At 40.6% G+C, this 25,844-nt stretch overlaps 1 protein-coding gene across 3 annotated transcripts; it reads left to right on the top strand.

Moving 5' to 3' along the window:
* The first annotated feature begins 1,329 nt into the window (after window positions 1-1,329).
* LOC309699324 (synaptic vesicle glycoprotein 2A-like) lies at window positions 1,330-21,138 on the top strand. 3 transcript variants are annotated; one of them, XM_082522300.1, is made up of 13 exons: window positions 1,330-1,564; window positions 7,479-8,226; window positions 10,535-10,715; window positions 12,602-12,753; window positions 13,180-13,313; window positions 13,410-13,499; window positions 15,560-15,667; window positions 16,495-16,583; window positions 16,679-16,843; window positions 16,940-17,073; window positions 18,582-18,788; window positions 18,878-19,037; window positions 20,352-21,138. In XM_082522300.1, exons 2-13 carry the CDS (start codon window positions 7,617-7,619, stop codon window positions 20,533-20,535), a joined length of 2,214 nt encoding a protein of 737 aa, XP_082378426.1. In that variant the 5' UTR covers window positions 1,330-1,564; window positions 7,479-7,616; the 3' UTR covers window positions 20,536-21,138. The 3 variants fall into 3 exon arrangements, with proteins under 3 accessions (XP_082378426.1, XP_082378428.1, XP_082378427.1); XM_082522302.1 differs by having other exon boundaries at window positions 7,483-8,226; XM_082522301.1 differs by lacking the exon at window positions 1,330-1,564 and adding an exon at window positions 4,010-4,084.
* The last annotated feature ends 4,706 nt before the right edge of the window (window positions 21,139-25,844 follow it).

Consider the following 25,844-nt stretch of genomic DNA (forward strand, 5'->3'; position numbering starts at 1 on the left):
CATGTAATTTATGTCAAAGAGCTTTTCTGCTGTAAAGCATTTGATTTACAACAAGCAGTTACAGTTTTTGTATTGTACCATACTGTTTCCTCCGAATAATAAAGGTGGTTGTTAAAATAAAAATATTTTTTTCTGATTTATTTATTGCACCTTTAAAACCTTGCAGTGAATGATTATAATGCAGTTACATAGTGAAATAAAGTGATTTTTTCTTCTATTTATAATACCATTCAGAGTACAATTCTGTTCTATTTAGAATAAAATTAGTTTTTATTTTATTTTAAACTAAACCAAGTAAATTATCAAGGAGTAAATTTTAAGGAAGAGTAAATTTTACTCCATTTAGACTGGGATCAAATGCTGTCTTTTTTAGAGTAAAATTTTATTCAATTTGAGTCAGATGTACTCAGTGAAATTTACTGTGCATGGATACTTCTGACACTGTGGATTAGAGCAAATTCAAAATAAATTCAATTTTGTGCACCCAGCTCTTGTCTATTAAAGTCATTAAAGATGTGTGCTGTGGAATCATTACACCCTAAAAACAAATACTTCAAAGAAATCTTTAAAGCCCAGCATTACTATGATATTCATACCCATGATGAGAGGATGTGAACTGCAAAAAGTACTGTAAGGTCTTGCTGTGCTTACAGGTATTTAACTGTAAAGGACAAGCATACCTTAAGAAAAAAAAATCAAATCAGGGCTTACTGCAGCTGTGTATGCTTCTCTACCCCAGCCCCCCGTTTAGATGATTGGTGCAGGTGTTCTAACCAGATGTTTGCCTGAAAAATGTTGTCTTAAATGAGGTGTTACGCGCTGATTACTAAAAGCAGTCGCCTCTTTTAGTTGTAAAACACGCTTTTCACGTAGTTCCCACACGTTTCCACACAAATGAAAACATTTAGATGTCTTATGTCCACACCACATTTCTGTTTTTCTTTGAGCCTCGGAGGCTGATCGAGAGGGCTCAGGTCTCGTTTTGCCAGTTCTTGATGCACTCAGGGATACGCGAGTGGTCGGCATGGCAACAGAGGAGTCAGGTGCACTGGCACGTGTGCGATATTGATATATGTACAGACAATGATGCATATTTAAAAAGCAGATGGTCGAGTCTAATTTGCTGCATGCAGAGAAATCCTAATCACGCAGGAACAGTCTCCAGCCCCACGGTGTAAAATCTGCTCGTTAAACGCAGTCTTACGTAAAGCTGGCGAAAGTGTGTGCGCAGATTGTGCGCAACAATTTGCGCCAAAACTCTCCATATCGACGAGGGGCGTTTAAATGCGCTCGTGAGGAGGGGGGCGTGTGGGGTGTGTGAAGGGTTTCGCGTGGGGGAGGGGAACCTCTGAGCATCACTCTTGTGAGTGTGTGTGGATGGCGTGGGCTTCTCCTCTCCGTCTCCAAACCGCGCAGCAGCAGCACCACCACCACCACCATCATCGTCACCACTCGGCTCACAGCGACAGCCTCGTACGCATCACCATCCTCATCCTCCTCCTTCTCATTCTTCATCACCACCATCTCCAAGCTGAAGAGGGACCCTGGCATCGTAGGATTTAAGGTGAGGTGAAATTAATTAGCGTTTAGTGGCTGATGGCGCTGATTCTTTCCCCTCTCCCTCTTCTTTTCTTTCTTTTTATGTTTGCATTAAAACATGAAGAGAGGGGGGCGATGGGTGTGTTTGCTTCACACGGCAATTAGGATCGATTTTGTGAATCGAGACTTGGCCCTATAATCTAATCCAAGTCGTGACAAGCCGATGGCAGTGTGATTTCTAAGAATGGGGGCATATGTCAGGACACAAGCGAAGAGACAATCGGCTGGTTTCTGTAACAGATTTATAGTTATAATCCATCCGCATTTGTAGGGCTGTACAAATTGGCCCTTTTGGCGACAAGGCCCTTTTTACGGCTTATTATAAATGAAGACATTTACGACCGCACCGAAGGCTTAAATTTGGCCATGTTTAATCCGAGGCATGTATCCACATTGTGAAATATACAAATCGTGAAAGCAGGACAGCACAGTACAGATCTGACAGGCTGACACTGTTGGGAACAGGCCCGTGAGAGGAGAATATCAGGGCTGCAGGAGCGATTTTGGGGATCTCTTTTGACTGTCGTTGAAGCCATGTTATCAGGTGTCCAGATTATCACCACAAAGGAGGCTGGCTGAAATCTCCCTTTAACAACCCTGCAGGAGATGCTGATGACTATCTGCCCTGCGTGGTCTTGCAATGAAGTGATAAACAGCTGCTGACTTATTGCTCACTGGTTTTGGAATGAGGGAATTAAAATAAATAAATAAATGAATAATAAAGAGCTTTAGAGAGCAGTAAGCAATACAAAGACATCCTCCTCATCCTCAGGCCTTCCTCTTCCCTCCAGTGACAGGCCTGTGTGTTGCAGGCTGTGTGAGCTGTAGAGAGGCTGTCAAGTTGACAGCAGTGAGGAAATGTGAGACGAAAGTGGCCTCGAAGCTTTTGTTTGCGTCAGACAAGTCTTAGCATTGACTCTTTGGTTTCTTAATGGAAAAAACACAGAAAGAAGTACCTGTTGCATCTATCTATCTATCTATCTATCTATCTATCTATCTATCTATCTATCTATCTATCTATCTATCTATCTATCTATCTATCTATCTATCTATCTATCTATCTATCTATCTATCTATCCAGACTTTATCTACACAGACTGTTAGTTTTCCTCATAACCTTACTATTTTATAAGTGTCCCCTTGTGTGAAGTTAATGTGGATTTTGTTTTGTTTTTTTTAGCACCAAGCAAATCTTTTAAAATCTTCCCATAGGCATCTTAGTTAGTTCTTTGATCTCTCTATCTCTCGGCAGGCATTAGACCCGAGGCAATATTAATGCTATCGTTAACAGTGTTGCATTTTCCTTCCATCAGGAGGCTGTGCAATGATGTGATTATAAAGAGGTATTGATGACGCTCAGTGTCCCGAGAAAAGGTCAAACCAAGTAAAAACATCTGCGCAGGTCCAGCACGGTTGCAAAAAAGCCTCACAATAAAGTGAAGCCTTTTTGTGATTTTGTTGCTTGATTTCAGTGTGTTGGTCATACTGACATACAGGCACGCATGCTTGTTTTTAAAGTGCATAGAGATTATGGGCTGTGAATGCGCCCATCCAGGATATTATTAGGTTAGAGTCCTACAGTTTAGCCTGGCTGACCAGGCCTGGTAGGGTTCCTTTGATCAGTGCCAGTAAATCTGTTTGTCATGCTGACATTGATGGATCTGCTGCCTTCTGATGGGAAATCATCTTCTGAATGAAATTTAGAAAAAACAAATGAACAGTGTGTGATTATAACATCCAGGACAGATGCTACAGATGCTGGCATAAACATAAATGTTTTTTTCTTTGTTTTCCCACTAATTAATGGTAATCTTGAGCTGATTCGCTTATCAAGGTTAAAGCTCCATTTACAGCTTTCTTTTTGCCACCTACTACGATTTCTGACTCTGTCCTTGGTGATAAGTAACGACGACTGAATGCCATAGATGAAAATAGCTCAGAGCATTCACAGACTGTATACGAAAGATACGCATTCTGGTCTGAAAAGGGAAGACTTGAACCTGCGTGCTTTCTAGTGGCCAGCAGGGGGCGAATCTCATTACAAAAATAATCCAAAATTGCATTTAAGTTTGTTTACTGAACTTTTGCTCTCAGTTAACGTTTTCCTAATAAGTCTCAGTCTCTAACTCGATATCTGGCTAAATCCAACATGGTGTACTTTTTCTAAAATGTTTTCCACATTACAGTCAAAATGAACAATAATCCAGTGAATGCTTTAAGGTGGACCTAACTTTAAATTTTTAACCCGCAGTGAATTTTGAATCAGTCAATCAAGAGTAAAGAAGCTACTGCCTTGTCACAAAACGGTCATCACAGCAGGTAGCGCAGCATTTTTAATGCTTGATGCCCTTCGTAATGCCAGTATTGAACCAGTGGCCTTTCACTTGCCAAGCAGATGTGTAAAACATTACACAACCACCACTGATGACGCAAAGCAGCTGTTCCTCAACAGTTCATACAATATCATTGAAACCTTGAGTTAAAGGTAAAAGTCTTCACTTGTGTTGGTGTTACTAATATATTATTATAATAATGTTGGTCAAGGATCAACACTGAAGCTGACCAATCACGTGGCTTGAGCATTCAGCTAGCATTAACTAAGAAATTAGCATTAACTAAGATGTTAGCATTAGCTAAGAAATTAGCTAATGCTAATAAAAACTATTACCAAGAAACCAAAAGGAGTGACCTAAATTTGGCAACAGCAAATATAGCTTTCTAATATATTTACTATCTACTGTATAAAGTAATGACAAAAACACTTAAGATGCTTAACAACTGCTTCAGAAGAGAGTTTTATATAAACAAGAACGCTTTTAATATAGCTAACGTGTCAACTGCGACATTGATCCTAAACCAACTTTAATATGATGATGCAGGAAAAATATCAACATGGGTGATCCAATACACCCACATCTTGACTGTTTGGTTTACATCACCCGTGCTGGACTGTAAAAGCAACAATATATATTTTTTATGTGTAAATGTCCATAAACTTATGGACCTAACTGCACAAGTGAAGAAGATGTTCAAAATGCTCGGTTCATTGCTTTACAGCGAGACGTCATTACTCAAGTAATTTAAACCCCCTGGTTTTGCTTCTGGTTCTGATTACTTGTGTGAACGCAATCATTCAAGAATTATTATTATTATTATTGCTATTATTATAAAACAGTTATATACAGCTTGGTTAATCGTTTGCATTCATTTGCAGTAACTTGCAAAGATTTACAGAGATATTTTTAATTAAATAAAAGCTGTTACTCTTTGCTGTAAGAGTTTTACGCTTTTATATGCGTCACACAGTTTGGGTTTCTGTAGCTGACGAACATGTAAACTATGCCTCAAACCAAAAATCTACCATTGCCATAGTTTAATGATATTTATATTTCACTGGTTTAGTTCAGAAGTATTAAAATAAATGTAAATATACCAGTATTTGATGAAGTACACGATGTGTACTGTACAACTGACAAACACTTACTGCTCCGTGAGGCCTGTTATTACCTGTCAGACCTCGTTTTGGGAGAAAGTGACATCACACTGATGTCTCATCACCGTCTGTCCGTGCTTTCGCTGCGCCATAAATTAAAAGTGACAAGTGGTTTTATTGCACAGTGACCCCGCCTGTAGCGTCTCCCTGCAGAAGCATACGGACCACCTGAACCGAACCTTTAAAATTGTTCTTTAAACAGCACGTTTTCCAAAAAGCAACGTGACACTGTGGCAAAGAATAAAATAGATATCAGTTTTATAGCTTGTTTTTCCTCAATTTCAAGCTTGGTCTGTTTTATCACACGGCTTCCATCCAATCTGCATGTTTTCCTTTTTTTCAAATAAAGAACATTTAGAGATTATATGATTTCAGGTTTTTTCTACAATAGTGTCAGATCCATTTGAGCCATAGTCACACAGAGCAGCTCTTCAGCATACGATGAGGCATTTAGGACATTTGTGCACCAAGAACAATCAATTAGATTCACTGTTTTCAAGGCCTGATGTTTAACCCTGTAATTATTGCTCAGGCCTGTCTGTGACTCAGCAGAGGACGCACACTGAGTGAATATGGAGAGGCAACAGGTGTAGTCTGGATGGGAACCATTACAGGCTGGTTAGATGGTATAAGTGGATAAAAGAAAAGAGAAGCAGTTTAAAGATAAAAACATGACAGGCAGAGATGGATTATGAAACTCAGATGTAAAACACAACGCCGCATCAACAGCAGTTTTTCATTACAGTTTGTGGAAACATTCAAAACTGTTAAAATGAAAAAGGTTAAAAGGTTGTGATTGTGACAATTTATTAAGTGCAATGCAAAATCAAATAAAAAAGAAAGAATTATTAGAATTCTGATACTTTGATCTTGTTTAATGTTTCATGCTGCCTCTTCCGCTTTAACTCTAGACTATAGAAAAACTTGCAGTTTCTGAAGCTGTGAGATGAGTTTTTGCCGTCATCGTCTTGGTGATGAAATGTGATGAGAATGGGACGGGTCTGACTGCGAAACTGCAAGCTCATTGGCTTCAGTCGTATAATATTCTTGTACATATCAACACTATATTAGGTACAACTTGCTAGCACTTGGTTGGTCTGTTTTTTACTTCAAATCTGCCTTAATTCCTCAGAGCCTTTTTTGTCCATATTGACGTGACAATAACACACAGTTGCTGCAGATTTGTCGGCACACATCATGCTGAGAATCTCCTGTTCAACCACATCCCAAAGGTGCTCTGCTGGATTGAGATCTGGTGACTGTGGAGGCCATTTGAGTACAGTGAACTTGCTGAGATGATTTGAGCTCTGTGACAGGGTGTGCCAGTCATAAAGGGATAGACCTGGTCAGCAACAATCCTCAGGTTGGCTATGGTATTTAAACAAAGCCCAGTTGGCAAAAAATGTGCCATGAACCATTACATCACCAGTAGCCTGAACCATTAATGCAAGGCAGAATGGAGCCATGTTTTTGTGTTATTTATTCCAAATTCTAACTCTACCATTTAAATGTTGCTGCAGAAATCCAGACTCTGAAACTACAATTCACACAGGCTCATTCAAAGTTTCCCGGTCTAACTTTGAATGAGCCTGTGTGAATTGTAGTTTCAATGTGCAGGTCTTAGCTGACAGCAGTCGCACCCAGTGTGGTCTTCTGCCGCTGTAGGTCATCAGCATAAAGGTTTGAAGTGTGATTGGAACGAGTGGTTATTCGAGTTATTGTTGCCTTCCTATCAGCTTGAAGCAGTCTGGCCATTCTACTCTGATCACTCACGTCAGAAAGGCAGTTTTACCTGTTTTCTTTTTGAGACCATCATCAGTAAACCCTAGAGATGGTCGTGTGAGAAAATCCCAGCAGGTCAGCAGATTTTTAAATACTCAGAACAGCCCGTCTGTCACCAACAACCATGCCATATTCAGAGGCACTTAAATCATCTTTCTTCCTCAATCTGATGCTCAGTTTGAACTTTAGCAGGCCATCTTGTCTTGATTTGATTTCACCATCTTGATTTGAATTGCCGCAGGTGTACCTAAAAAGTCTAACGAGGGTCAAGCGACACATTTAACTTCTGTAGGGCCTCTCTAAAACGTTCATGTTACTGGACTGCGCCCTGTTAGAATTTAATGTTGAGCTGAGTGAGCCAGTCTCTCTAGAGTTTGTGTTTTTTGTGTCTTTTTGTGGCATCTTTGAATTCATTACACGTCACTTTTTGTTTCTTTGTTGTCACTTAAGCAGACTTGGCTCTGGGTCTACAGGAAACATAAATAGATGCACTGAAAGTACCCGATGAGTCCCTTGCTAACAAAAGCATCTTTCCATTAAAGATGCTTCGTTACCAAGCCTGACTTGTTATTTTAACCAATGTAAATTCTCGCTTTTGTTGCAGACAGCTTCAACCTGTAACCAGTCAAGCAAATTGGGAGTCAGCTCTGAGGTGTCCTGATCAAACTGAAGCCACAGCACGTACAGGTGGCCTCTCAAGCTAAACCTTTGACTTGTTGTGCGTCTTCTGTACTTCTTTAACATGGAGGACGGCTACCAAAACCGGACTGCCTTCATAAAAGGAGCCAAAGACATTGCCAAAGAAGTCAAGCGGCAAGCTTCCAAGAAAGTGGGTCGCTCAGTTGATCGAGTGAGCGATGAGTACAGCAAGCGCTCCTACAGCCGCTTTGAAGAGGACGATGACGATGACTACCCCATGCAGGGAAGTCAGGATGGAGGCTACTACCGTGGAGACAGCCAGGCAGCGAACGACGATGAGGGCGGCCACAGTGACTCCACAGAGGGTCACGATGAAGATGACGAGATCTATGAGGGAGAGTACCAAGGAATTCCCAGGGCTGATTCAGGAAAAGGTAGCCTTGCTGGGGGTCCAGGATCGGTGGGAGCCGGAGCTCAGCAGTTCAAAGATATCGGCGTGTCCGAGGCTGAGAGGAGGAAGGACCAAGAGGAGCTGGCCCAACAGTACGAGACCATTTTGCAAGAATGTGGCCACGGGAAGTTCCAGTGGAGCCTGTACTTCGTCCTGGGCCTCGCACTCATGGCTGATGGCGTGGAGATCTTTGTGGTCGGGTTTGTGCTCCCCAGCGCTGAGAAGGATATGTGTCTGTCTGAACCCAACAAAAGCATGCTAGGTAGGACTCTGCTCCTTCTGTTGCAAATGTTTAGCAGGCTTATTATCAGTTTTATACATGACAGTGCTGTTAATAATCTACACATTAGTCCCCGTCAACAAACCTTGGCTGTGTATCCAAGGCTTGCTACAACTCATTCCTCTGTGGCATGATCTTTAATTCTCAGCCAAGAACTATTTAATAAACTAAATGAGTCACACTGTTGCTCTTGGCGACATGTTCTTTCGAACCCACATGCAGCATACTTGAAATACTCACCAGAGCGTGAGATGTGTATCAACTCTGGGGAAAAATCTTTTTTTGTTTGTTTGTTTTTAAAAATGACTGGTCTTCATTTTTTTAAGGACAAACATTTACACACACAAGTGAGGCAGTAACAGGTTCCTGCCAATGGTTTCATGCCACCAGACTGATTTAGATAATGTTGTGTAATGATGCAAAAAAGAAACACAGCAATGCAGCAGCAAAGAAGCGAGAGAGAGGCAGAGCGCTCGGTGGATGCAGCAACGTCTATGTTAAACATTTCATAAAAAACATTTTGTTTTATGTTTTAGTTTTTAATAAATATTCCAAAGAATAGTTTTAACAACAATGAGCTCTTCAAAGATACAATGAGTGACTGAAACTAGCCTCTTTAACATACACTGCACCACTCCAAAGAAGTTGGGATGCTGTTTGAAATGTAAATGAAAACTGAATGCAATAATTTGCAAATCTCATAAACTCACATTTTATTCACAACAGAGCTGAGAAAACATTGAACATTAGGAAAATGAGGAGTCCACTTGGCTGATTTTTGGAAGTTAAATGTCCCGTTTTTGTCTCAGATAGGGTTCTAGCTGCTCAGCAGTCGTGGGTCGTCTTTCTCGCAATTTTTCTTTCCTGATCCACCAAATGTTTGGTGTTGGGGAAAGGTCTGGACTTTATGGCAGGTCACTTTAGCACACAGACCCTTCTACTATGAATCAATGCTGTTGAAATAGATGCAGCGTGCTGTTTAAGATTATATTATACTGCTCTAAAGCAGCGGTCCCCAACCCCCGGGCCTCGGACCGGTACCGGTCCGTGAGTCGTTTGGTACCGGGCCGCGAGAGTTGAGGCTCAGGTGTGAAATGTGTGGTTTTCAGGGTATTTATTGGTTTTCAGCGTTATTTTGTTATCGTTTTTAATCGTTAACTCGGTTTTCCTGGGTCTTTTCACGTGTGTTATGAATAAATCTTCTTTTTTTCGGTACCGGTACTAGTTTTGATTTTGTTGTATTTATCCGCGACACCTTAAAGGCCAGTCCGTGAAAATATTGTCGGGCATAAACCGGTCCGTGGCGCAAAAAAGGTTGGAGACCGCTGCTCTAAAACATGCAGAATAGAGGAATCCATGTTTTTATGTATTTTATTTCACTGTTTTCTACTTTGTTTCAGTTTATTTTAAATTATTTTAGCTTAAAGTTGATGGTTGAGTCTTTGGGTCATGTTCACGTATGGCTTCTTCTTTACACAACAGTTTAAATCTGCATTTGTGGATGGCGCAGTGAACTGTGTTCACAGACAATGATTCCTGAGCCCATGCATTGTTTCTGCCTGAGCACCTGAAGCATCCTGCATTTTCAGCCTCTAAATCGTTTGATATATTTGGTACTATACATGATGAGGTATTTAAATTCTTAGCAATTTTACATTTAGGAACAATATTCTGAACCTGAGAAACTCTGCCTCTTGTCATAAACCCAATCATGTTACTGACCGGCAGCCAATTATCCTAACTAGCTATTCAGTTTTTATCTTCATTTTATACCGCATCCAACCTTTTGGGGAGTTGGGGTCGTGTATGAAAGATGTTCATACGCACCATGACATCACCTACCGGGTTGGTCAGTTTAAAGTGTGGTGTTTAGCATCATAACTGCCACTATCTTGATTCTTTGGAGATCAAATGACCATATTTGGATGGTCTTTTAGAACAATTACCCACTAGAGTCATATAATTTTAAAGATAAATGCATTAAAATGGCCCCAAAGGCATCATCAGCACAAACATGGTTAAGAGGTTTTCAGTCACTCAGATTACAGTCATGAAACAGTGGTTAAATCTTTTATCAGGAAGTCTGTGGGGATTAACACGCTTTTACAGCCAGCTTCACACTGGCACTTCTATGTTTTCTTCTTTTCTCAGCCTTTCCCTCAGAAGGGAAACAAAAGAAATGTGCATGTTTATCATCAAACTATCAATCTGATTTGAGATATAGTAGAGTTATCATGAGCCGGCAAGTCTTTGTAGTCTGACAATTGAATTTCCTTTGCTCTCTCTGCAGGTCTTATTGTATATTTTGGGATGATGGTTGGCGCTTTCCTATGGGGAGCTCTGGCTGACCGGATAGGCCGTCGGCAGTCTCTTCTCATCTCTCTCTCTATCAACAGTATCTTCTCCTTCTTCTCCTCCTTTGTCCAGGGTTACAGCACCTTTCTGTTTTGCCGCCTCCTCTCGGGTGTTGGGTAATTAAAATAATTATAATAACAAAAATACTTCTGTTGTTTCTGCCCGTGCCATTTAGTTGACTTAAAAAAAAAAATCATCATTTCATTTATTGAGGGGCAATAATCTGCCCAAACCTACCCGGACCATCTTTGTTAAATGATGAATTCAAAGTCTCTCGTCTACACAGTCCTCATTTATAAGGTGCTTCACAAACCCAAACATTACAAGCTAACAGCAGTTGCTGCTAAAGAGGCAGACAGGGAAAGTGGAAAGCAAATCTGTGGTTTAAAAATTAAACTCCTTCTTGCAGACAGGAGCAGCTCAAAAGTGTTCCCCTTAAACAGAGTTTTAGATTTAGTCCCCTTCTTCCCACTGAGTTATCGGTTCTGTCACTAGCTAGCTAACATAAACTAAGTCTATTAGCCACAACCAACCAACCACGGTAGACATGTTCTCAAAACTTTAGGCACTTATTTCTTTAGTCCAGCTTCACAGACAGAGTTACAGCTAAGTCTGTATTTGAGAGCAGAAAAAAAAAAGTTGCAAAACTCCTGTCTGATATAAGCGACAGGTTCGGTTTTAGAGGGTTAACCTGAACCTGTCTGACAAAGTGTAGTTCAAAGATCTCAAAAAGGGACACATTATGTGATACGATCGAAAGAAACAGCTTAGAAGCAAAGTCACTGACCTTTATCGGCCTAGAGCAATTTCTAAGGCTTTGGGACTCCAGTAAAACGTGGTGATAGCCATTTCAACAAATGGAGAAAACTTGCCCAGGTGACCAAAATTGGCCTATCAAGAGCACATCGATGACTCATCCAGGAGGTCCCAGAATAACAAATGCAGACCTGCAAGCTTCACTCGCCTCAGTTAAGGTCGGAGATCATGATTTAACAACCAGAAAGAGACTGGGCAAAAATGGCATGTATGGGAGCATCTCCAAGGAACTCTACAAGCTGAACGTTTTGGAAGGTTTGAGTCCCATTAGATCTGACATAAAACTAAAACAGCATTTCATAAAAAGAACGTCATACTAACTGTCAAACACGGTGGTGATAGTGTGATGATCTGGGGCTGCTTTGTTGCTTCAGGGCAACTTATGGAACCATGAATTTTTCTCTCTACCAGAAAATCCTAAAGGAGAATGTCCAGCTATAACTTCGTACCTGAAGCTCAAGCATCAACGACCTGAAACATACCAGCAAGTCCACCTCTGATGTGCTAAAAAATAAATGAATAAGAGCGGGACAAAATTCTTCCACAGTGAGGTGAAAGTGCCATCCTCGCTGCGAAGGATGGCACAGGCAGTTCTTAGGTTTAGGGGGTAATTACTTTTTCACTGCACAGTGTGCCATAACTGCAGTATTAGTCCCTTCCCTTTTGAAACTTTTAATTTTTATCCGGCTGCACAAATGTAATTTTAACAGTGAAATCGCACGAGCACAAAATGATTTTGATGATTCATTTAGTTTTTACAACGTGTATCAAAGTGTTCAAACAGAGTTTCTCAAGTTTAGCGAACTGGCAAATTGAAAGCCTGACATCGTTTCCATTTGGGCTCAAACCAGTCGTTTTCCCGCTGAGCTCCTGTGAGTTTGTTTTGCACCATGGTGATGATAATCACACAAGCACAGAGACATTTAATGCACTGGTTGTGTTAAAGCTTTAGTGGCTAAATGAAACAGCAATTGCTGCACATTCAAGGTCTGAGAGAGCCACGAGTTGGAAAGTTTCGCAAACAGTTGCTCTACTTTTAAAAACAATAACATAAGTATGTTGCTTGACTCTTGATATGATACAGAAGAAAGAGCCCATCTATTCAAACACACATATACATATCAAAAATAGTATCACTGATACAAACACTTCACCTCTAGGCTCAGTTGTGTTCTGAATTTTGCAGAATCGGTGGTTCGATTCCCATCGTCTTCTCGTACTACTCTGAATTTCTGTCCCAAGAGAAGCGTGGCGAGCACCTCAGCTGGCTCTGCATGTTCTGGATGATTGGAGGAATATACGCATCTGCAATGGCCTGGGCTATAATCCCACATTATGGTGAGTACAGTGATCAGAGTAAAGAAAACAGATAGTTATGGATCCTTACTTTCTCTGCCCAGGCTGACTGATCATCATCAAATGCCTATGAGATACAAATAAAGCTCTCTAAATATTATATTACAATCTCTTTATTTTACAATTATTATTATGCATGTACGTATGAACAATCCCACCAAGATGTTAATATTTTTGGAGATTTGTCAGTCAGTTGAAAAGCTCGAGGGTAAAACGTAAGCTGAGTTTGTTTGCTAGAAAGTGATCTGCCCAGAAACCGTGCACTGAGGGTGACCTCTGACCTCTAAATTCTGTTTGAGAACATGCTTCATAGTGAGTTTTAAAAACATGTTATTTTCACTGCACTGAAGGTTAACTATTTGGAAATGTGTGCTCACTTCTTTGTGTTGGCTTGCTTTTTCCTTTCAGGATGGAGTTTCCAGATGGGCTCGGCGTATCAGTTCCATAGCTGGCGCGTGTTTGTGCTAGTGTGCGCTTTTCCGTCAGTTGCAGCCATCGCTGCCCTTAACGCCATGCCAGAGAGCCCACGCTTCTACTTAGAGGTTAGCAGATGTGCTTGTTTAAACAGTTAAGTCTTTGTCTTACAGTAATAGCTGCTGATATGTTTCTCATTATTAAATCCATGCCATCTTTAACAGAATGGCAAACATGACGAAGGCTGGATGGTTCTGAAGCAAGTTCACGACACAAACATGCGAGCAAAGGGATACCCAGAGAGGGTGTTTTCTGTAAGTATCAGTGAGAAAACAGCAATGTAAATCTCTCAGAGCGCTCACAGCAGAGGGAAGTGTGGGAGAGGGAGAACAGACGGGGTCTCTGGTCAGATACCCATTGGCTGCCTGGGGTTACGCCCCTAGTTTGGAGTAAGCTGAACAAAAAGACACACTGACTTTGGATCAGAGCCGATGACTTGTGCAAAGGAAACTTGCTGCTATGTGATGCAATGAAAACCACAGAGTATATAAAGGACTGATGCAACCACTATGACATCACCCACTGGTTTGTGGCCTCAAATTTAACCGGTGCAGAAGATGTATTAACACAGGTTTGTTTGTCACATGACATCATGCACACATTGCTCAAGAGTTGCCTGCCATGTTGGATGTGATACACCCTCTGGTTGCTATGGAAATGTGAAATACCCAGCTGGTCAGCAGTGGTTCCTGGAGGTTGCTACCTCTTGCTGGGTGAAATCAGTTTAAATGAAGATGCTGCACCGAACACCTCTCAGGAATTGTCTTGGTAACAGGTTGTTTACCTGTAGCTTTTCATGTTTGTCTGCAAATACTTGCAGACTACTAGCTTAGCTATGGTACAACTTGATAATGAGCAATGCAGAAAGGACATGGAGAAGGTTTACATCAGGGCTACAGCCAACAAGTTTTATGAGGCGCTACTTTTACTTTGAATACTTTTACTTTGAATAGCTACTTTTACTTTGAATAGCTGGCTTGTGTTGCACATTTCTCAGTTTAACTGCAGATGGGTCATTAGGACATTAGGACATGATGTAGATAAGTTCAAAGTATTTTATGTAGAAAGCTGTAAATGTAAACTTGGCCATTTCTGAAATGTGGATTTAAGGCAGTGGTTCCCAAAGTAGGGGCACGCCTCCTGGGGGGGAGGGGGATAGCATGTTAGTAAAGGGGGGCGCAGAGCCATTGCAGGGGGGTGGCGAGTTATGAATAAAATAAATAAATTAATTAAAGAATGCTTGGACACTGCTAGCATAATGGACAGGTTTCTTGACCGGGATCCCACACAAACACAGAGCAGAGGATGAACCATCGCCAAATATGCTTGCAAACCAACTTCCTTCCGAGCTAAAGACTAGAAAATATGATGAAGCATATCTTGCCTTTGGCTTCACCTGCACAACGGCGGTGCAAAGGTAGGTACCCCCAAAAGAATTTGTTTCCCCCGCTTCGGGAGCACGTGCTGGGATCACGGACAAACAGTATCCCACATTCTTGATTTTAAGTTCACAAACACTTCTTATAATGAAATTTTGGCGATTTTAGCTCTTTATACAGTAAATTTACAGTGGGATACAAATAATAACAAACAAACAAACATTATCACAGTTTTTAAACCCATTTTGCACAGAGAGACATTTTTTTGAAAAATGTATTGATACCAGTGTTGAATATTTTTAAACAGTAAAATAAAAAAACAACTATACGTAAAATAATTACACCATAAAGATAGTTTGTTTCGTGGTTTATTTTATTGTGGGGTGTGGAATAAACTGCAATCAAGTTTGAAAACAAAATATGGGTGTGGTTGGAGGGGGCACGCGTTGTTCTAAGGGAACGGGAGTGAGCCTCTAGTGGCTATTTGAGGAACTGCAGTATTTGGTTTCAGTTGATGCTTGATGGACAAAACTTTACATTATTACAAGTATTTTGAACTGCTTGTAAATCATCTTCGAGATAAGCTCCAAGGATTTGCTTCTTTACTTCCTGTTGAGATAAAACCTATTAAAATCGACCCACAAATCATACAAATGTGTGATTTCCCACAATATGTATTCCGGTTAAACAAGTCATGAGAACAGGAACAGAATAAATACATTGTTGTAACAGCTCCCAGTCCATTTAAAGATGCTTTACCCATTACAGAGATGTTCATCAGGCTTATGATTAACAGTAAACGTTATTACAGTCAATGTCTTTGTAATATCTGGTGGTGACTTTCAGAGCCTCTTTTTCAGAAAGTCTCTTGCAGTAGTTACATTATTTTTGAGCCAAAGTCATCTCTAATTTGACTTTTGTGACTTTGGTCCAAGGTCACCACAATCAAAACTGTGAAGCAGATGGATGAGCTGGTGGACGTTGGCACCGACACGCCTGCTTGGCAGCGCTACAGACTGAAGATTATGAGCCTCTCCCAACAGGTGAGTAAAGTTAATTAAAAAATACAGTTTACATACATTTTGTCCAGCCTACAAATGTTGTTCTTCTAAACTGGTTGTTTTTTTTTGAGTAACCAGGAAATTTGGTATTTTGGATTTTGTGAGCAAAAGCAGTAACTAAAGGGCCAAGCTTTAACAGTGTGAAATAAAAAAGGCCCCCTCTGGCACCCACCCAAGATCACAGCTTCCTCAAAATTACAGTTATTTTCAAGAGTGCTAAAGCTGAGGTGTTTTACAACTCAGGGCTGGCATTAAAACGCCTCAGTGGATGAAAGCAATGTGCATGCAAGCACAGGTGGAAGTAAATCCAAGTGTAGCTAAAATATTATGTCTTTTCCTTTAGTTTGTCTTTGATTTTTTTTGAGTATATTAAAGGGATAATAAGCTACTTGCTTGAGCATTTATTGACCTGTCCGCCTGCAAAGTTTCTCCCAAATTCAAGTTCTGTGATAACACTCGGCACACAAAGATGATGCATTTTTGAGGTATTGTGTGGATTTTTTGGCTTTGATGTGTTTAAACTTCAGCAGCATGTTGTTGCACTGGGCTTTTATGCTCTGGGCAAAAAAATCCTTCACCAGGCTGTTTGCCTGATTTGAATTTGCACGCAGCCTACGTTCTCCTACGCACACACACGCCTACGCGCTGCTGCTTAATGCCTGCTTAATGCCCACTACAAGAAAAAGTTTGAACAATGAGAGAGTTGAAGCAGCGTTTTCTTGTTTTATGTGGAAGCCGCTGTCATGTTGCTTTCAGCTTTTTTGTTCATGAGCTTTGCTCTTGTGTTTCTCCGTGTTCACTTGTTGCAGATACGGAATAACATCCTTGCCTGCTTCAGGCCAGAATATAAACGGACGACCTTCATGCTCATGGCTGTTTGGTTTTCTATGTCGTTCAGGTAATCTAAAAAAAAGAAAACCTCCTTGCTGTCTACTGTTTCTCGTGCTCCGTTTGGGGCTTATTTAATCTCTCTTGACTCCCACAACTTTCCAGCTACTACGGTCTAACCGTGTGGTTTCCGGACATGATCAAGTACATCCAGAAGCAGGAATATGAATCGCGCACGAAGACCTTCACTAAGGAGCGAGTGGAGCACGTCACGTTTAACTTCACCTTGGAAAACCAAGTGCATCGCCAAGGATACTACTTCAACGACAAGTAATTTTTGTTTCAGGGCAACATTAATTACTTTAATGCCAAAGTAGAGAATATTGTTTTTTAAAATATGCAATAAAAAAATGTTCCTGATCACAGATTCCTTAACCTGAAGATGAAGTCCATGGTTTTTGAAGACTCCGTGTTTGAAGAGTGCTACTTTGAGGACATCACATCCACGCACACCTTCTTTAGAAACTGCACCTTCATTGCCAGCTTGTTTTATAACACAGGTAAATATGACTCCTCGTGTGCAGGAGCACTAATGAACATTATAAACTTGCTTTCCATGGCTTTCCATAGGTACGTAGCAGATCATGCACTATATGGCCACATCTCTTAATCTGTGAATTCAGGTGCTTTTAGTCTTGTTGCCACCGGTGTGTAAAATTAAGCAAAGCGAAGTGGAAGCATTTAGGAGGTGGTATGAAGTTATAGTGTGGGGTCATCGAGCGCTGAGACACAGAGTGCTTAAAAGTCATTAACATCAGCACCAAATCTGTTCACCAGGAGCTTCACGGCGTGGCTCACCATGGTCGGGCAGCCTCTATCTATCTATCTATCTATCTATCTATCTATCTATCTATCTATCTATCTATCTATCTATCTATCTATCTATCTATCTATCTATCTATCTATCTATCTATCTATCTATCTATCTATCTATCTATCTATCTATCTATCTATCTATCTATCTATCTATCTATCTATCTATCTATCTAACAAATCCTCAAATGTGAGATTCTCTGTTCATTTAGCTGATGGTTTCACCTGACAGATAAATTATGTGAGAAATGCTTACATTTCATCTTAAAGTCAAAACAAAAGGCATGACACGGTGCGAGTGATCGGGCTGTCTGTACAACAGCACCCTGTCAGGAAGAATAAAACAGATGTAAGAATGTGCTGAATGGCTGATCAGAACCAGAAATTCCCCGTGTGCGGAGACCAAATCGTTTAAAAAGCAACTGAGCCGCGTGTGGTTTGGATTTCCGATTGTGCTTTAAATCAGCACGTCACATTCAGACCTGGGAAACGTGAGAAACTAAAGAGAAACGGTTCCTCTGCTAGCATACTGCGGCTATCCGTCTCAAGCTGTGGCAGATTTATTCAGCTTCAGTTCTTCTGCAGCTTTTACGGCAGCTGTAGCTTTCTCCCCGATGAAGCCAGCAACGCATTCTTTTATGTTTGTGTCATTTGTGCATCTAAAATTTTACGATCGTTCAGCACTTTTATTGCAGACTCCGTTTAATGAAACTGTTATTGATTAAGAAGCCTGTCAGAACTAATCCCCTTTATCTTCTACAGAAATGTCTCCTGACCTTTGCTGTCGTTTTTGTGACGATGGGAGATGCTGTCCTGGATGCTGCTTTCGTGTTTTGCCCCTATTAAAAACAGATGCTTGTGTGGTGGCTGCTGTAATGTTCTGGCTTCTTTTGCTAAGGGATTATTTAATCCCCTCCTTCCCAGTTTGAGGAAAACTGATCTTTTATTTGGTTTGGATTGGGTCAGACATTCTTCGGGACGTGGCGTAAATCTTTTATATTTTTTATGCTCTAAACAAAAAGTTAAGGTTGTATCTTTTACTTAGCTTTTCTTCTTTAAATCAGAGGAGAAACATGCAGAGGAGTTTCTTTCAGCTGAGGAGAGCTTCTTTACCCAGTGGAAATCACAGATGTTCACAAATTTATGAAGTTATTTAATCATTTTCAATTTTTTTCCCCTCCTTTTATGCCTTCAGATTTATTCAAATACAGACTCGTCAACTGCAAACTGGTCAACAGCACGTTTCTCCACAACAAGGAGGGCTGCATGCTCGACTTCAGCGACGACTTCAACAATGCCTACATGATCTACTTTGTCAACTTTCTCGGCACCCTGGCGGTGTTGCCTGGCAACATCGTCTCGGCTCTATTAATGGATAAAATTGGGCGGTTAAGGATGCTGGGTAGGTTAGTCTAATCTGGGTGGAGGATTCAGTTATGAGTGCAGAGGCGACTCGGTTTAACGTAACTACTGCTCCCTCTTTTTACATAGCCGGGTCCAGCGTCATATCATGTGTCAGCTGCTTCTTCCTGATGTTTGGAAACACCGAGTCGGGGATGATCGCCCTCTTATGTCTATTTGGTGGCATCAGCATCGCCTCGTGGAATGCCCTGGATGTGATAACAGTGGAGCTCTACCCCTCGGATAAAAGGTAACACGAGAGCAGATGTTTCTACTACTGCTGAGGTTTCTGTTTTCTGACAGAGTAATACTGTCTGTCTGGTTGCACTTTCACTCATTTTGTGTTGTTATAAATGCCGTCCAAAAGTGTCATTTCAGGGTTGTTATCCCTTAAGAATTTGAATTTTTATTTGTAGTTTCTTTTCTGGAGAGAGAAGGATCTTTATGGAGGTGGACTCGTTTCTGCTGAGTGATACCAGAATTTTTACCAACAAATCTGCTGTGGATGGCAAAAGTTTGAGACGCCACATCAGTGTTGTTTCTCAGTCACCCAGCTCACGCCTTGAGCCTTGAGAGCTTGAAAAAGAAGGCAGCTAGACTTCTTTAGGTTTGCAAGGATGTTTCCCCTCCCATCCAAGAGGCTTCTTCAGTTCTAAGAAACAGTGCTGAGTCCAGGTCTTTGAAGGGGCTTGTCCTCTTTGGAAGTGATACTGAGGGTTGTTGACCCACTGAACGTATGGGTCATCACATGAGCCAAGGTGTGAAAAAAGGTGTGGGTCTTTACAATCATTGAGGATTTAAGGGTCAAAGCACTCTTAACCCTCAAGGTGAGGTCACCCAAGGCAAAGTGTGAGTAAGGTTTGAGATCTATAAAGGCCACTTAAATCCCCCTTAAGGACCTTTGGGAATCACTTTTAAAAGCACTCACTCGAGTTGAATCTGAATTGGCTGTTTATTAAAAATATTGAATTGGCATATTTTTTATGAAGCGAAAAGCAAATCAAACATAGTAAAAAAAAGTAAATTAAATGCTTCTAAGACCACCATATTAACCCAAATGCGCATTTATTCAAGGTCTTTAACAATATGTTTTCTTTTAACATCCATCCTCTGCCCTGGGTCCTGGTTGTGGATTTGGAGGTACCAGTTCTCATTCCTGCCGCTTCACATTTTGCTACAAACCGAGCCACTGCATGCTGGAGGCCACCCCTTGATGAAGCCAGATAAACCACTTCATATGCAGGGATTGGAGAGATGATTCTGGGGCTGCAAAACTGGAAACCCTCATCCGCTTGGCTTCACTTAGAAATTATGTCAATAAAATTTATTAGCAGAATCGGTGTTGGCCAGTCCTCCTCTAGAGGCTCTTCATGTCATGTCCTGGTGGGATTCATATAAAAGTGTAGCTGTGTGTGAGAAAGAGGAAAGTTTTTTTTCACTTTGATTATCTTAAATATGGCCGTAATAGGTCAAATATGAAGCAGTGAGTGATAAATACTGTTAAAAACCCTCCTTACCGTGTGTGTGCGTTCTTGTCTGTGTGTCCCTCTCTTCTTGTCTCCAGGACCACAGCGTTCGGCTTCCTGAACGCCCTCTGTAAACTGGCGGCCGTGCTGGGGATCAGCATCTTCCAGTCATTTGTGGGCATCACCAAGGCCATACCCATCCTATTTGCGGCCGGCGCCCTCGCCGCCGGCAGTTTCCTTGCCACAAAGTTGCCCGAAACGAGAGGCCAAGTGTTGCAGTAAAGCCGACGACCAGCAGAGGGCAGCAGAGTCCAGCTGGCGTGTTTAACAACTAACAACATCCCTGAGAGCTTCAGCTCTGCTGTCACATACCAACAAAAACAGACTGCCATCCCCATTGTAAGCCCAGAATCCTTTGAAATGTGGATTGCATCATTCAAAGAGGAGAACACACAGAGGTAGAAAAAGATGATGTTATATTTATGATCACTTAATTTCCGCTGCTTTGTCAGGTATTCAAAATATTCAGAAAAAGAATCAGATATCTTATGGAAGAGCCACTCTTAGAGGGTGATAATGTGCTCCCACAGATGCTCAGTGACACAGAACGATCACATGATGAGAGGAAACTGATTTAAAAAAGCCATTTCTGAAGGAACGAGAATGATTTAGTCAGTGTATGTGGTGAGTTTTCCGTTTTTCTTTCTCGTCTGTCCTCGACCTCAGTGACTGGCGTCCAGTGCCTCTGTTTAATGTGCTGTGACGTTACTGGAACAGTTCAGTTTACATTTGCATCCAGACTGTTGCTCATAGACTTGCTTGCAAAAGTTCTCAAAATGAATTTCAGGGTGAACATATTTTCTGTTAAAAAACAAAAAAAACTTTCCCGTGACCCTCGATCACTGCCTCCTACTGAAGCCTGACCTGCTGACCGCTGTTATTCTCTACCAAATATTGTTAAAACATTCCAGTGAGGCTGCTGTTACTCAGACACAGAGAGCCGAGGTGCTTTTTCTCTCCCTGAGTAATTCCAGTTCTCTGCTCAGAGCCTCGAAATGCAGGCAGGCGAAGACGCATTTCACAGGATTCTCTGTTGTAAATGGGAATAGTTTGATCCAGTTCCTCTGTGTTTGGTGTCAAAGCTGATGTTTTCCCTCCGTGTCGTGTGTCAGTTTGATGATGTTTTCGAGGAACGTCTGTGGGACGGATTTTGGTCAAGTGCTAAACTGTGAGAGCAGATACTTGTGGTATTTGCCTAAATTAGTGGTGTGTGTATGTGTGTGTGTGCGCATGTTTTTGTTTGTACTCTGATTTATTCATTTACATCTCTGTGTTTCATGCAAATGACAGTGTCATTTGCGTCAGTGGGAATTTTACTTGTCCGGCAGCGGTTTGAATAAGCAGTGTGGCCACACATTATCAAGGTACCTTAGAGGTGTAACTATTGTAAAAACTAGCCTGAAATCTCCACGTAAACACCCACAGTATCCTGCCACAAAAGCATCTTCTCAGTGCCCTTGCTAATGCCTGTAAAAGGTGTAATATTTAAGGCTTGTTCAGATAACTAATAAACAGCACAATGTTTGTGCGGTACTTTCGGCGGCTACCTTGTTTCCCACACCAGATGGATCTGCACGTTTGATCTGGCACAGATTTTACACCGGATGCTGAGGCTGGGTTTGTGTCTCCTCCGGGTCTCAAGGACAAGGACAGGAATCAACATTGTAGTAATAATTTCAGTTTTCTTTATTTTTTCTTCATGATCCCTTCAGGATAAAGCAATCAGGCCTGCGGTAAAATCAATTATATCTCCATTATTATTATCTTATTCATCCGCTCTAAAGGAAAAGCAACATATGAACCAAAACCCTGGCTTTTAAGAATTTAGATCCCTGTTATCCTTATTGTACATGTAGTGTAGTTCACCTCCAATCCATATGAGAATTAGTCAGAACATAAGTTATCTGATTGAATGGGAAAGCTAATTCTTGAAGTCGAAACAACGAAAGGAGACTGATTTAGTTCTTTTGTTTGCTGTATTTTTTTTGTTGGGGATCAAAACACGCAAACAAAGCAGTCTTCATTTACCCAAGAAAAACTGCATCACAAGCACAAATCAAATGGGAAAAGAAGCTGTTAAAAAAGTGAACAATTAGACAGTGTGGCAAGAGAAACAAGAATATAATTTTATTTTAAGGGCTCCTGATCAGACATTCCTTCACTGCGTCCATTCCCGCTGGGAAAAGATGAAAATTTGTAACTCATTTTTATTTCTTTCGTCTTTAAGGGTACGCAGGCTCTTAGTTTACATGTAAAAACCTGCTGTGACCTCATCTCAAGAATCAGAATCACCCTTAAAGCGAAGCTGATTGTGTACACCTTCATTCTGTAAACATATGACAGTATTTTGTGTACTATTTGTGTGCTGACAATCAGTGAGAGAGTGTGACATTTTGACCGAAAAACGTCCTCTGGATTGTGTGTATGTGTGTGTTAGTGCTGTTATCAGCCCCCTCTATAGTAAACAAATACCCTTGTTCACTTATGGTAGCTTAGCTTAGCAAAAAGGCCTGGACATGATGGGGAACAGCTACACTGGCTTTGCTGTTTCTCCTGTTAAACTAAGCTAAGCTAAGCTAACTGCCTGCCAGCTGTAGCTTCATATTCAGCATATAAAGACATGAGAACATTATCTTCTCACTAAAGAATGCAAATGATACTATCTCTAAAACCTATTTCTTTGAAATCTTTCTTCAAATCTACATGCTGAGGATCATACCTGAGGGGTGTACTACAAGGTCAGGGCGAGATTAGCACATTAGCAAGCTACGTCAAGCTAAAAGTCATCAGTTTGTCATAATGATCTGATAACATTTATGATTGGAGTAGGGAGGACACTCATAGGTATCATTTTGTGCAGAAGAAGAGCTGTACCTGTAAAACCCCCATTTTTATGTTTATGAGTGCACAAAGACCATGAAGCGGAAAGCCCAGCTTACCAGAGAAAGTTGATAACCTCCATTATGATACACATTATCTCCAGCTGGGGCTTAAGCCAAAGAAAGCCTGGCTATGTTTAACTTCCTTTGTAGTACACCCCTCCGTTGTTTGCTGTTTGTGTACAAAGATGTATGTGTTTAATGAACAGATTTGTCCCATCTTGTTCCTGTTGGAAAGACTGTTTGGATGTATGTGTGTCTGTGTGCGTCTGCTGACTAAATCGTCTGTCACATATTTTTCTACTTTTTTCTGTTGCAATTCTGTTTTCATCCCTGTGATGATTACAGCTCAGTTGGGGACCACGGAATACATTTACACTATGAAAAGAAAAAAAAAGACCTATATATGCAGTGTAGAAATCAGTGTGTCGTTCTTCATAACAGACTCGGGTGCTCTTTTGCTGACACAGCCTTTGAAACAAGTCCCTTGAAAGGCAGCCAGAAATAACACACAGTCTGCTCCTCAGTTTTAGAAACACGCAGAAAAGGGAAAAAAAGAGAAAGGGATCGCATCTTAAATTCATAAAGACGGCTTCACCCCCTAAACCTTCTGTATTCAAACGACTGTGACGCATGTTCGTTATCGTATTGTCTGACTTTCTTGGACGTCCTGTATGCCAGCTGTTTTTGTCCAAAGCAAGAACTAGTGTTTTCATTGTCGTATGATGACATAGATTTGTTGCTTGCAGTGATTGTTCTTAATCAAAGTGGGGTGAAAACTGGTGAAACTCGAGTATGTGTTCTGAAAGTGAGTTAGTGGTGACTGTGCTCCTTGTTTACCTTGGAACCAGGTAACCTTTTTTGTTTTTATTATATATATATGTGAATATACATGCTTGAATTTCTGAGGAGGTTGCTTGTGATCTTGAAGATAAGCTTTGGCTGGAAAGGGAAGGACACTTTCAATGTGAAGTGCATGAAAAGTGTAATTTGACATAAACTTGTTTGTTTATGTGAGTCTGTATTAAAGGGGGAGGTTTAAGTAATCAAGTCAAACTCAAAAGGACCACGGGTTTGAACTCATCAAAAGAGCGCCCTCTGTCAACTTGAAGCTCCTGTCCAAACTGTAAAAGTTTACGGATTAATGTTGCTACGTGTAGAATTTCATTCTATATAAATATAAATAAATATATATATATATATACATGTATAAACTATAAAAAGAGTTGCTGATTTGAGTTTTATCCATAAAGGAAGGCAGAGATATTGGGTGCGGTCAAAATAAAGCAAACACCAGCCTGATACGACTTCCCCTTAATGACGGCAGTCTTTTAAAAAGTGTGGGAGAAACACCTCCCGCATCTGCAGAGAACTGCAAGGATCCATCACTGTAGTTGGAGCGATGGCGTTTCTGTTTGCTTTCTTTAGTTTGACTCTGAGCTGTTTTATTATCTGATAAAAAGTTCTACTCTAAATGTGAGTTCAATTCAAGATTCAGTGTACTGTGTGTAGAAACTGTAGATGTTTGTATGTGCAAGTATGCAAATTGTGAAACAAAAAGATTACGGAAACAGTTCCAAAAAAAGTTTGGTATGACACAAAACTTTATTGTGTGTTGTCTTTGTGTTTTGTAAATCAAGACTGAACATCTTGGTAAATTCAGTATTTATTACTTCTGGATATTGAGAATATTTTAGTGATGCTGAAAAGGTGCTGTATTTATTTTATGTGAGAGTTGTCCATTATGCTGGGTTTTGCACTTTTGTGCTATTTATCCAGTTCTTTGAATAAAATCATAATGGAAATAAAACTTGAAGAAAACCAGTGTCCTGTACTCCATTTCACACCATCAGATAATTTTCACTTCATTTAGACGTTTCTCTTTGTACTTTCAATGTACAGTCCTGTGCTGAGTCTTGAGTCACCCCTTGCTTCTCTGTATTTTGCTGGAAAAGTGGGAAATGGGATTTATTGAAATGTGCAAACATGCATTTAAGTACAGTAAAAACAAGGGCAATCCATGATTGTGTTCCACTGTGCGTTTTTCTATCCAGGTATGGATAGTCACTGTCAATCAGACACTTTACAGATGACGTAAATTCCATCAAATTTGACTAGATCTCCAAAACCTTTGACGGAAACCACGACAGTGTTTCATAGCTGGCTGTATACACACACTGTCATATACAGTGACGACCTCGGCACATATTGATTTAAACCTAAAGAATTTCCTCTTTCGTTTCAGTTCTTGTGTAATGTGGCATGCCCCAGCCTTTTCTCCCCATTTCCCTTCCTTAAGAATGGCTTCTTCACAGCCACCCTTCTATGGACACCATTTCTGATGAGGCTTCAGTGAACATAGATGGAGCATCTCTCAGGCGTGTCCGGTATTAGACATGGTTTTCAGATATTGTTCATCTGTGGTTGATAGGGCTCAAGACCACTTTAAAAACAATGTCTCCTAAGAAGCAAAATATAGTGAAATAAGATTTTAAAATCACATCTTGATGTTTTCATTATTGTAAACATGTATTTTGTTTTGCTGGTAAGATTAATAAAACTAATTTTGCAATAAGCCATTTTAAATGACATTTAAAAGGCAAAACATCAGAAATGAATGTTCAAAATGGCCTATAAGGATACATCAAAAGA

This window comes from Aulonocara stuartgranti, assembly GCF_965226115.1.
Source record: "Aulonocara stuartgranti genome assembly, chromosome: 22".
Taxonomy (NCBI): Eukaryota; Metazoa; Chordata; class Actinopteri; order Cichliformes; family Cichlidae; genus Aulonocara; species Aulonocara stuartgranti.

Bases quoted from the DNA above. Each gene is read 5' to 3' on its own strand.
- LOC309699324 (XM_082522300.1), top strand. From the start codon at position 7,617: ATGGAGGACGGCTACCAAAACCGGACTGCCTTCATAAAAGGAGCCAAA. The intron at 13,500-15,559 runs GTAAGTATCAGT...CTTTGGTCCAAG, and splicing joins ACCCAGAGAGGGTGTTTTCT to GTCACCACAATCAAAACTGT. The intron at 19,038-20,351 runs GTAACACGAGAG...TCTTGTCTCCAG, and splicing joins CTCTACCCCTCGGATAAAAG to GACCACAGCGTTCGGCTTCC.